The sequence below is a fragment of the Protopterus annectens genome, chromosome 1.part0, assembly GCF_019279795.1.
Source record: "Protopterus annectens isolate FY-2018-M chromosome 1.part0, PAN1.0, whole genome shotgun sequence".
Classification (NCBI taxonomy): Eukaryota; Metazoa; Chordata; order Ceratodontiformes; family Protopteridae; genus Protopterus; species Protopterus annectens.
Window position 1 is genome coordinate 1,281,161,371 of NC_056725.1, and position 12,522 is coordinate 1,281,173,892.

Below are 12,522 nucleotides of genomic sequence, written 5' to 3' on the forward strand. Positions count from 1 at the left end.
GGGGAAGGGTTAGCTTTTTCAATACAAAGTTAAGGTCCCAAGCTGCTGTTGGTGCCCTTCTGGGTGGCCTCAGGTTGCTAGCCCCTCTTAGGAACTGTTTGATCAAAGGGTGTGAGAAAAGGGGCTGCTCAGTGGGAAAATGAGCAGAAATAGCAGAGGTGTGAATTTTTATAGATGAGAAAGAGAGGCCACTGTGTAGTAGGTCAGCTAAGTAATCCAGGATGAGAGGGAGGGAGGGATTTGCCATATTGGCTCCCTTAGCCTGGATCCAGGTGCAGAACCTTTTCCATTTATCAGCATAAGTCATTCTGGTGTAAGGACATCTGACATCACGGATAACATCCAGAACCTGTTTACTGAGGGAGAGATGACCACAGGATCCTTAGATGAAGAGGAGTTTTGCAGCATACCGGATTCTGAAAGGGTCTCGGTAGAGACCTGTGAATCAACAGAAACGGGCATCGGGGACTGCGAAAGTGCCTCACTGAGTAACAGAGAACTGACTACTAGCTTAACGTAAGCATCATTGGTAGGTTTGGACCTGTGCGGTTTGTCTCTGTCTTTATCTTTACGTTTTTTCAGAAGATCTGCTGTCAAATGGCTTACCAAAGCCATATTGGAATTTGAGGACTGTAAGTGAAAATATCTGGCTACAATAAGGGCCCGACAATGGATAGTTCTGGCATTGAACAAAGCACAGAAGCGACAATAAGGGATGTTGTGGTCTGGGCCTAAACAAGTGATGCAGTAAGTTTGTCCCACACAATCACCATGTGGTGTGATGGGCACCCTGTCCACATCAGGCAGGGTAGCTACCTACACCTTTGCATGCATAACCTGGTCAGCTGGATGGTTAACAGCACATACAGCCGTGGGATACCAACTGTGTCCCTGTTGGACGGGGACATCAGCTGCTGCCTTGCATGCACATGGGCTTAGATGTGGCCTAGAGATATGGCTGCTCAGGGACCATAGCCTTGTAACCAGGTATGGTACCAGGAACATCTTATATGTTCAGACTGCTGTTTCTGTTTATGTCTTGCACCATGGAGCTCAGGTTGTGACTCAAGAGTCTCTCAGCCTCCCACTTGCAATTAACAAGTACACAAACAAACAGCTGAATAAAGAAATAAGGGGAAAAACATTAAATGATTTCAAACAGAGATTAACTTTAATTTCTGGTAACTTGGAGAGTACAGTGCACATCTACTTGTTGTTTTTATTACATACTGAAACAAACAAATGGTTGTTAACAGATACCTTGTTATGTGTGTATATAGTTGGTAGTCTTACAGTACATAAACCACAGTAGGGGGTATTCAGACAGGAAAAATAGCACAATGTGGAAAGCTAAACTATGCAGTCAGTGTTGATGTGCAGGGCATGTGCAATTCAGATGTATCTGTAGCACAATCATGGTAGTATAAAAATTGGTGTGGTCAGTAGTTTATATTAATGACCATATAATGACATTCAAATGAGAGTGCTTATAGAAATACATTCATCAATTTACTGATGTTTTTGTCTGCATATATATTCTATATGCAGCATGTACATTTGTAAGATACCTGGTAACTGCATATTCGTTTGATATGTTTATTGGTATATAGTAGGCATGGAGTTCAAAAAAACATTAATAAACATAACCAGCTAAGCCCAAGCACTGTTGAGTGAGCTAAGCTCCATGGTTAAGAAGCACCATGCTATATACCCCAGAGAGGATTTATGATTTCCAGGCTATTCATTCAGAATATTACTGAATACAGACCATGTGTAGCATTGCTTGACATGCACAGGAAGTTTTATTGAGTAAGTATAGGATTCCTTGTGATAGAAATCTGTTGCGCCAGCCATTTTCCATTTCTGTCTATAAAAGATTACAGTCTTTGTTGGTGGTGTGCATATTGCATAGCTGTTAGAGGTCAAGCAGGGTCGAATGGGCCATGTACCATATGGATGGACAGCAGTCTGTCTGCTGATGAATGGCATACAGAGCAAGAACTGCACATTTCAAAAATACCATTTGAACCCTTGATATAAGTATCACCATGAATAGTAGGCAACATTAAGGGTTGTGGAAGAGTGTACAGCTCAGCAAACTTTGTGGCCTCAGTGTAAATATCATAATTTGGGCTTTAACTCAAATTTTACGTTATGCCTTTGATACCACAATACATCGCAGGTAATGTCAGCATGTTCCAGGAAGGGATATACAAGACAGGTGTTTACATTCACATGGAAGAGCAAGAACAAGGTTCCAGGTGATCAAACATGCAGGAATCTCCAGTCAACAAAGTATTGTTGAAAGGTCCGATACATGTCTTACAGGTAATACCCAGTTTCTACAAATAAGAAACAACAATGTTAGGTGTGGTAAAAGAGGTTATTTTTCAGCTATCTTTTAAAAGCATTGTACTACCATCTTCCTAATTTCTTGATGTTCTCCCATGATGTCCTTACCCACTGCACATGAGAAGCTGCCGCTAAGCTAAATGAGTGTGGAATCTAACTGAGCGTGGGGTATATGTTTGGGGTATAAACTTCATCACTCCACTGTTTTCTTGAATACAGCCCTCACCTGAAGATGGATAAGCAGGATACACTTCTCATGGCAGAAAACTGCTCCTTCTTAAGTGCCATTCTATGACGAAACTGTGTGAGTGGACTTCTTTGTTGTAGTCACAGCGTTTGGTAACATTGTACCCATTGCACTACATTCTATTCTGTGGCCCCCTGAGGCTGGAGCCAGCCACTGGTGCTTCACACCCTGATCAGTCAGAAGTTGCTCCTATTTATCCTTAGAATATTCTTATTTTGACCAGCTAAATTCTCTACATAGATAAACAACAGGCTATGAGAAGCAATCTATTGTATTACTGATGACATGTATTTTGGAGTTTGTCCCATAAGGCTCACACCGCCTCCCCATGGCTTTGTACAGCCAGCTGATAGCTTGCCAGGTATAATGCTGCCTTCAACTTGTTTTATTCAGCCTCTAACAGTAGCAGAGTGTGTGCCCTCCATTGTTTTACTGCTATGAGCCACACAACTGGACAACCTGGCACCTTCCTGGTGTCTCTAACTGCTGTAGTACCCTTCTGTAAGCCACCTAATTACCATTACTGTGGGTGTTAATTATCTGTTATTCTCGTACAGCCACTGTACTGTGAATGAATTTGTATCCACACTGGTACTGGTGCTATTTCTAGTACATCCACTGATCCTGTGAATGAATTTGTATCCGCACTGGTACTGCTGCTGTTTCCAGTGCCACTCTCTTGAATTGACCCCACTGTGAAAGCAACATAGTGTAGAATGTTCAAGTATTCTTCACCTCACCCTTTTTGTTGATTGCTCCCTGCCTGAACTATACATCTGTTTTCTGATTTTGAGTTGGGAGTGCCTTGTTTGCCTTCTGTTTGTACATCCAGGAATAACTCCAACTATGTAGTGGCAATTAATGTTTACATGTAATTACTCTTGGCCACCTGCTGCTGAGCTTGCTTTCTCCTAAGTACCTCTCCCTACCCAATTCTTAGGAATATGGCAACAGTTATCCTGAAAAAAAAATCCAGTGTAGTATGAAAGTGTGCCAACACTCAAGTAAGATTACGATCTCTAAAAACTTAGGTGACTGAAGGAAAGAATACTCTTGTTACTTGATAGATTCACTGGTGGTTAATAGGATACTGACCCAAAGGTCTTTATAAGCCTTTCCGTGTGTACCCGATATAATACTAGAGAAACCCAATATAAAGGATCTAGCCTAAACTCAAAATATTAGTTAACAATGGCTGCACATATCTAGGAGGATCATAGGTGAAATCCTGGCAAGGAATTTATGGTTTCCCATTCAGTCATCCAGGCTACACATAAACAGGCTCATAGAGGGGCTCTGTTTGATGTGAACTGGTTTCCTATTCATGAGGAATGGCAACCTCGGAGACATATCTGTCTCTCCAGCAGGTTCTATTTATGTCACAGGCCAGGTAAAGGTCCCTGGAGCAAGTGACCCTTATCCCATTAGTCTTGTGGATATGCAGCATTTTGATTAGGTTTGGATCTGAGATTGCTGTATAGGCCAGGCACAAGTCTTCTCTAAGTAGTCTGTATGCTACTGAGTACAGTGACGATGACTTGAGTCTGTCAATGCATGACATGTGATGGAGACCCTGTAATTTCTTGGTTAGAAATCTCTGGGGTCTCTCAAGTTGCTGCAGGTGCCAGGTGAGGTACATACAAAGGGAGCACTGTACTCAGTTATTGGCCTGATGAGGGTCGAGTACAGGGGAGTTATGACCTGTTTTGCTCTTGAGGCAATGCCTTTGCTAATGAGGTGAGCAATGTAGAAGGCCTTCCTTACCACAGTAGACACATGGTGGTCAAAGATTAGGCTACAGTTAGCTTGCATTCCCAATTCTATCAGTACTGAGTTGTTACTTAGGGTATTATCTATATGGTAGTCTGCATGGATATCGTTTTTTACCGAATGGGATGATAATGCATTTTTTAGCATTGAGTTTGCGTCCATGGCTTTGACACCAATCATTCATTTGTGTAATTCCTTCTAAAAGTATATTGACATCTTCTGGACATAAAATGATTACACCTAATTTGCAGTCATCAGCAAAGTTAGACACAGGCCCTCAGTTTTGGCCTGAAGTTCTGAGAAGTATATTCTAAACAATAGGGGGCACAGCACTGACCCCCACTGCTGACAGTTCTGCTGGTCGAGGTAAAGTCCCCAATTTTGACTGAGTGTTATCTGAAAGTGAGATGGTTAGCAACGTACCTGACAACATAAAGGTTTATATTCAACTGGGAGAGTTTATCAGTGGTGCCTGAATGTGGGAGTGTATTGAAGGCCTTTGCTAAGTCAAGGTAGGTTGTATGCACAGATTGGTCTTCATTTATGCCTCACCTTGGTGATGCTTTTGAAGAAGTCTACCAGGTTTAACAGGTATGACCTCTTTGACAAATGCAAATGTGTCAGATTAAGGGTATGGAGGTCATCTATGTCCTTATTTATAGGGTTCATGATGATTTGTTCCATGGCCTTACAGATAAGGCTGGTTAAGCTTATGGATCTGTAGTTTCTATAGTCTGAGCCACACTTTTAATATTGTTGTCAAGTGGCATATGACGAATGGAAAAGAAAAACTATTACTTGTAAAACTAGCAATAAAGGGTCAGTGACACGAATGTTGTAAGGCGCAGCTATACTGTCACCTTAGTCAAAATACCTCCTGCATGACAGTGAATGAGTGTCTGCATGTATATATATCCATGAACACACCACATGTACAGGTGTGTGTACATATGTGTATATAAAAAGAGACACAAACAAATTCAGAGACTGGTTTATGTGTGTGTGTGTGTGTGTGTGTGTGTGTGTGTGTGTGTGTGTGTATTTTTTTTAGCCTATTTTATGGGTCTCCACTGAAATGGGCCTTTGGCTCAGTTATAACAAATGTCAAATAAGAAAATAAATAAAAACACACACACACACATATATATATATATATATATATATATATATATATATATATATATATATTATATATATTTTGATCTATAACAAAGATATACAGCAAATCCATTTGAATCAACCAAAGCAATGCATATGATAAACACATAATGACATGGCATATGCATTTATTTCTTTAAATTATTATCTATTTCCATCTTGATAAGGGGGTAAGTGGTCTCATCAACACAGCCATTTAAGTTGCAAAAAAGGCAAGTTTGAGAAAAGTTATGTGAATTCCAATATTACAGGTGAAGTATACCATTAAAACAATAGGTGCGCTGCATGCAAAGGCCTAATAGAATACACGCATTATTACATATCCAGCCTACAACAAGTAGGTGCATTGCATACAAAGATTTAATAAAATGCACGCATTATTACATATCCAGCCTACAATAAGTAGGTTGCTGCATACAAAGGTCTAATAAAATACACACATTATTAAATATCCAGCATGATTCCACAGTGGTACAGTGGTAGTGTTGTTACCTCACAGCAAGAGGTTCTCCCGTTCGATTCTCGGCTTGGCTTGGCAGTGCCTTCTGTGTGGAGTCTGCATGTCCTCCCCGCGGTTGGGTAGCGTTCGAAAGACATGCGTGCGTAAATGGGCATGCCTTTGTTGAATGGTGGGCGTTGAGTTGGCACCTCGGCGTTTCATAAAAATCTACTGCCAATCATTAGCGGACTGGAGTTCCGCTGTGGCGACCCCTTACCGGGAAAAAGCCGAAAGACAAACAACAACAATTAAATATCCAGCATATACAAATTTGACTGACATTCAAGAATGCCTTGAATTACAAGCCGGTCAGTAAGACATAGCAAGGCTGTGGTTTTACAACCACATGAATATAAACTTAGATTACATATTTCATACATGCTTATGCACACAGATAGGGAAATAGAGAGACTGCATTTACCTCAACTTTCAAAAGGTAACCAGTGTAACTCTACTGCAGTCAAATATTCAGCCAAAGAGTGAAAGATCCAAACATTTTACCACAATGCAGGAAAGATAAAGAAAATAAATTCAGTGGAATGGAATCCTATTATAGAGACAGTTAGTGTGTGTGATTCATGAAGGGTGTCACCTAATGGGAAAATACTTTTAGTACAGTAACAAGATTCAGTTTCACAGTTGTCTGACATTTTTTTTTTTTATTATTATTATAAGATTTTATTCTTCTAGAATCTTAGGATATTTGCTGCTCAGTGGATTTGTTTCCAAGACGAAAAGGTCCAAAGCAATGCTTCCTGTGAAATGTGGAGAAACTGTCTTATAAATATATGTCTGCATGAGTACATGCACTAATAAGCAACACTGTGGCAGAACATATGACAAATAATTACCAGTGAGGGGAAAAAAGCATGTAGCAACAAACATAAAACAAAAGCAAACAAAAGAAAATACAATTGCCTAAGTTGGGATAAGCTTTCCACTAAGTTTTACAAAAAGCAAGCACATACTAAAGATGTAATTTCACTGCTGCAAAGGCTGCAGGTCTGAGTTTGACTAGATAGCATCTCAGGCTGATGTTAAACCAGTCATTCAACTAATAGTCTCTGGGTAGGGGAGGGGAAGTACAAAACAACAAACTGTAAATTCTAAGCAGTTCCTATAATAAACATCCAACAGTGAAGTTTGTGAAATCTAACCTGCAGTATGCACACAAGCTTGTCTGAAAATTCTGACTCTGTGTGAACATGTGACTTACACTACACTAAAAGGTAAACAAAATAGTCTAGTAAGCAACTGATTTTAGAAACAAAATAATGGCCCTTTATAAGAATTGCATTACTGCTGTGCTTTCTAGAGTAGCAGCAGCAGTCTGGTCGTAAAATGTCTGAAAGGTTACTTTTCTGAATGGATAAAATGCACAGATTACACCAATGAATGGCTCGCATGGAAAGCTGTTGTCAGTAGAGCTGCAATTTGAGATGGAATGTGGCTAACTCCTTTGAAACTTCCTGCAGGAACACTTCCCCTATCCCCCTCAGCCACAGGTGAGCATGCTCAGAAAGACAAACTTGAAAAGTAAACAAAGGCTGGATCAAAACAAAAAATCCCTGGGATTGTCCCTTGAAGTAATGCTGTCCAGCCACCTTAACCCCTCCCACCCCCGTTCTTCTTTTGCCTTTGATGTGGTAAATAAAATATTGTGTTACACAGGAACTGCAGTTCACTGAAAGAATGATAAATTAAGCTGACTGCCAGGAAACACAAGATATAAGGTTATGTTTTTGGACGTTAGAAGAGGGTTGAGGTATATGCCCTGACCTGTGTAGCTTTGGAAAGCTGGACTGGAAATGGAAAACAGAAGCGATATTCCTGATTACTCTTTGCACAAATCATTTGTTACAGCATGCCAAGCAAGCTGGTACTGCTGAGTAGTTTAACATTATTTTTATTTATGTTATTTGTTTACCGGGAAAGTCTACTGGGCCTAAAAGTGCCCATTTTCAGTGGAGGCCTGGGGAGAAAAGCTCAGACAAGAACAAAGATACAGAAAATATTAAACATTAATTGGTACAGAAGTAGATACAGTGTTACACATAGTGATTACAGTAATATATACAGAATATATACATAAAAGCAGGAATTTTGTTGGCTGCCACATGAATTAATTTAGAGAGATATAAATACAGACATATTAATCAGTATTATTGTACCAGTATCAACAAGTGATGAAAATATAATAAATATGGAGAAAGTATCATCAGTCAGCAGTAGCAAAAAGCATAGGAGTTTAGTTATCATACAAGGAGAAGGAAGAGGTTAGGCTATAGAGCAGGTGCATAGGAAGAGTTGAGATGATTTTTCAGTGTTTGCTTGAAGATGGTGGTGTTTTCTGTGCTTCTTATAGAAGGTGGAAATGAGTTACACATTTTGGCGACAGTGAAGGAGTAGAGGAGTTGACCAGCAGGTAAGGTGGGCTTTTCTACTTTTAGAAGATGATTTTCAGATCTTAGTTGCCTACTGGGTTGGTATTTGGCAATTAGTGTTGAGAGAGCAAGACAGTCTGTAGATTATTTTGTGTGCTGTAGTTAGTGGAGTGAATGAGAGATGGTAGGGGAGTTCCAGTCAGCCTAATTGTTTCAGTGAGTTACAGTGGTGGGATGAGAATTTAGCCTTGGTGGCAAATTTGGCAATTAATCTGTTGGAACACATATCAAGTTTGGATTTTGTAGAATTTTGGATATTAGTGAGCAGCAGGGTGCCATAAAGGAGAGAGGGTAATAAAAAGGTGGTTGCAAGGGTTTGTCTAGTAGAGAGGCCAAGAAAGTAGTGGTGCCTGTAGAGCATACCATGCTTTTGGTGTTTTTTTTATGTTACTGTTTATGTGTAGGTAAAAAACTGCGGTGGTGGTGCTGCGGTAGCGTTGTCACCTCATAGCAAGACGTTGTCCCGTTCGATTCTCAGCTAGAGCGTCTTCTGTGTGGAGGCATACGTGAATGGGGCATGCCTTCGTTGAAGGTTGTGCATCAGGGCTGGTAACCCAGTACGTAAAAATCCACTACCAATCATTAGCGGACCGGAGTTCCGCTGTGGTAACCCCTAACCGGGAAAAGCCGAAAGACACAAACAAACTGTTTATGTGTAGGTCAAAGTTAAGGTTTTCACCTGTAATAATACCCATTAGTTTAGTGTGTGGTACAACTTCTATAGTGGTATTGTCTTGGGCTTGTATAGTGAATAGTTTTTTTTTTTTTTTTTATCTAGGGGAGTGGTTTTCTTATGGGTAAAAAGTACTAACTTAGTTTTTTCAGATTTAGGGCAAGATAATTGTTAAGCATCCAAGATTCAGTAGAGGTGAGGGTATATGGTGTGATTTGCTGGAGTTCAGAGCTGGAATTTGTAGTGCATATTATTGCAGAGTTGTCAGCATACTGGATTACTGAGAATTGTGGGAGAGTGGAGTGAAAGTTGTTAACAAAAATGCTAAAAAAGACAGGTGAATTCAGGAAGGACAGGCTAGTAAGGTAGCTTAGGTCTGCAGAGGGCCTCACATGGTCTTTCCTGCAGTAATATTTCCAAGTTCTTGAGACTTTATTCCGAAAGAAATGATATTAGGATGATACAGAAGGAGTAACATCATACTTCAGCAGGTGAGGAAGAAGTGAAGTATATGAGGAGACCGAACCATGTAAGTGTCTGACCTTAACAGGCTCCAACTTTTATCAACTATTTTTTTTGTATTAAAATGGAACCTTAGTGAAGATACATATATAATGACTTTATTCTTTTTAAGAGTTCTAACATATACGTGAGAACTGGCACAATTATTTGCCAGGTATATTTACCCCTGCATGTATAAGAAAGACTCTGGTATTCTTCAAAAAATGTACTGAGCAGTGATATTGCAGGAATATAAAACACTGATCTAAACCATTACAGTACAATTAAGTTTTGGCAACCAACAGTCAATGAAAGTAGCTAGTATGATTTATGAAATATCTTCTAATAGTTTATACAAAGGCTGTGCTACATAGCATGACTCCATCGAGGTCCATACCATTCAGAGCAGCCAGACTATATTAGGACATCATCAATAGCATAACAGAGATGTCCACTAGGCAGCATAACTAGCTGATAAGGGCTGAGTTACACTGAAAAGGCCCAGTATAAATGTCCATGCCGGGTTAATAGAATCCATTGCTACATGAAAGGACCATCTGTGGAGACTGCAGTAGCTTGTATTATTATAATGCCATCATCACGAAAGGTCACAGACTAGTACAGGCTGTCCATATCATAACACACTGGCCAGTGCTCACAACAATTTATTATAACCAGGTCATTACAAATCTCACTACACTACCCTCACTCATCTACTGAAAACTGTAAACATGATTACGTGCAATCAATAAGGAGTTCTCTCTTTCAATAAAGTATATGCACAAACAAGGACATATATTTAGTAAAGAACTCCCACTCTCATGAGCACACTGCAATAGCAAATACGTACATTTGGTAAGGAAACCTCCATCTACCACAAGAGGACACTGTACTAGCAAATACGTACATTTGGTAAGGAAAGCTCCATCTACCACAAGAGCACACTGCTCTAGCAAATACGTACATTTGTTAAGGAAACCGCCATTTACCACAAGAGGACACTGCACTAGCAAATACGTTCATTTAGTAAGGAAACCTCCCATCTACCACAAGAGGACACTGCTCTAGCAAATACGTTCATTTGGTAAGGAAACCTCCATCTACCACAACAGGACACTGCTCTTGCCAAGCAACACATGAAATAGTCTGGCACCCTACTCCACTAACCTCATGCACGCCACCCTTTCTCTTAACAGCCTCACTTACCTTAATTCTTTATGCCTCTACCCTGTTACTCTAAATCAGTACATAAGTAAGCAAGAAATTCATGCAGTAAGCTATGCACCTCATAAGCATATTTTTAAGTTAGCATGACTGCACTACTCTGCATAACTGCCCCATGCATAATTCTGCCACTTCTACTTGTGGGAAGTTGCAAACAAGGTGAGTGGCAGTTGTTATACCTCTTGTGTTAGCTAGACAATACTTGTCACTATGCCGTCATATCTCATTTGATCCTACTACAGTAAAAGTTGCATTCAGGATCTGCCACTGTTAGTGCAGCTAACACCACTACCTAACTTCCAAAATGATATGATATTCACATGACCTCGGAGTTAAGCTGAATTCTGCCTTTGTGCACTAGGGGGAAACAGTTGCATACAGCTTCACTGATGAACTTCTATTAATAATGAATTTCCACACTTCTGAAGCTGGCTGTGGCCCGAGACACTATCTGTAGAATAAAATCAGTAATTTTAGTCAAACAAAAAGCAAATCTATTGGAACCATACCTCTCAGATTGTCCAAATTTTCACAGAATATCCAGATTTTTTTTCATATTGTTGGTCTGTCCCTCATGAAATTTGTGATTTTCTATCAAATCACTGAGGACTGAATTCACTAAACAATGAAAGACAATAGAGTTTCAGGCTTCATATCCTTCAGAGAGTACTTGATGATGCAAAATCTGTTTTTTAGTGAACTTTATAAATTTATAGAGTAATATTTAAAATATGTGCCCGATTTTGAGCCTTTGCCTCCTCAATATTTTTGGCTTTGTCCAGAATTTTTGTTCTAAGAGGCTGACATGTATGATGTGAGCCTCAAACAAGTGATATATGAATCCTACCCTGTAACGTCAGACATACCTTACAAGAAAAAAAACAGTACCCTATCATAAATATCACGCTTCAGAAATAATACACTATATTTAAATATATTTCAGTGTCAGCTTTAACTATCCTTCCAAACCAAAAATAAATCCATAATATTAAATTAATAAACCAAAAACCTATTGTAAACTTTCCATCACACGCATTTACTTAAATGATCTCTTTTTCTGAAAAAAATAGATTACTACAAATGACAAAAGCGATCTGACAGCCAATGATTTGCAAATTGTTGGTTGATTCAACAGTAAATATAAGGTTTATTTACTACAAGTAAAAGGTACTGCATAGACTGAACTTCAAATAAAAACAATCATATGCACAGTATTCATTTCAAATTTCAGTAGTCTTGATATGCTAAGACTAGTAGGTTCAGTTCATATTTAATTACAGTATGAAAAAGTTTCTCTCAGATGTTCTAGTTACAATGTGTTGACACAGAGAAAAAAAAATGAAAAAGTGAAATAAACGCACCTGTAGGCTGGAAATACTGCATGACATCGGTATGACCCAGTGAAAGAAGGAATTCTACCAGATCCTTTACTGTGCATCCTCTGTCACCAAGCATACGCAGCAAACTCCGACTCGGGCTGCCACCCGCATCGAGGACCTTTAGAGAGCACTGTGCCACATCTGAAGAACTACAGCAAAAAAAAAAAGCAGTTTACAGTATTGCTTCACATCTGAAAGTTTTCCGACAAGGACACAGAAAACCAAGACTGCAACGATATCAGACATACTTACCTGTGGCATGAACACTGTAATAC

The 12,522-nt window shown here is 39.5% G+C and overlaps 1 protein-coding gene across 1 annotated transcript in view; it reads right to left on the minus strand.

Moving 5' to 3' along the window:
- The window catches only part of MALT1 (MALT1 paracaspase), a gene marked incomplete in the record, with an annotated part of 841,583 nt that overhangs the window by 583,784 nt on the left and 245,277 nt on the right, over positions 1–12,522 (minus strand). Inside the window, 1 exon segment of the mRNA XM_044066161.1 lies at positions 12,230–12,396. Within this exon segment, the coding sequence (XP_043922096.1) occupies positions 12,230–12,396 (167 nt within the window).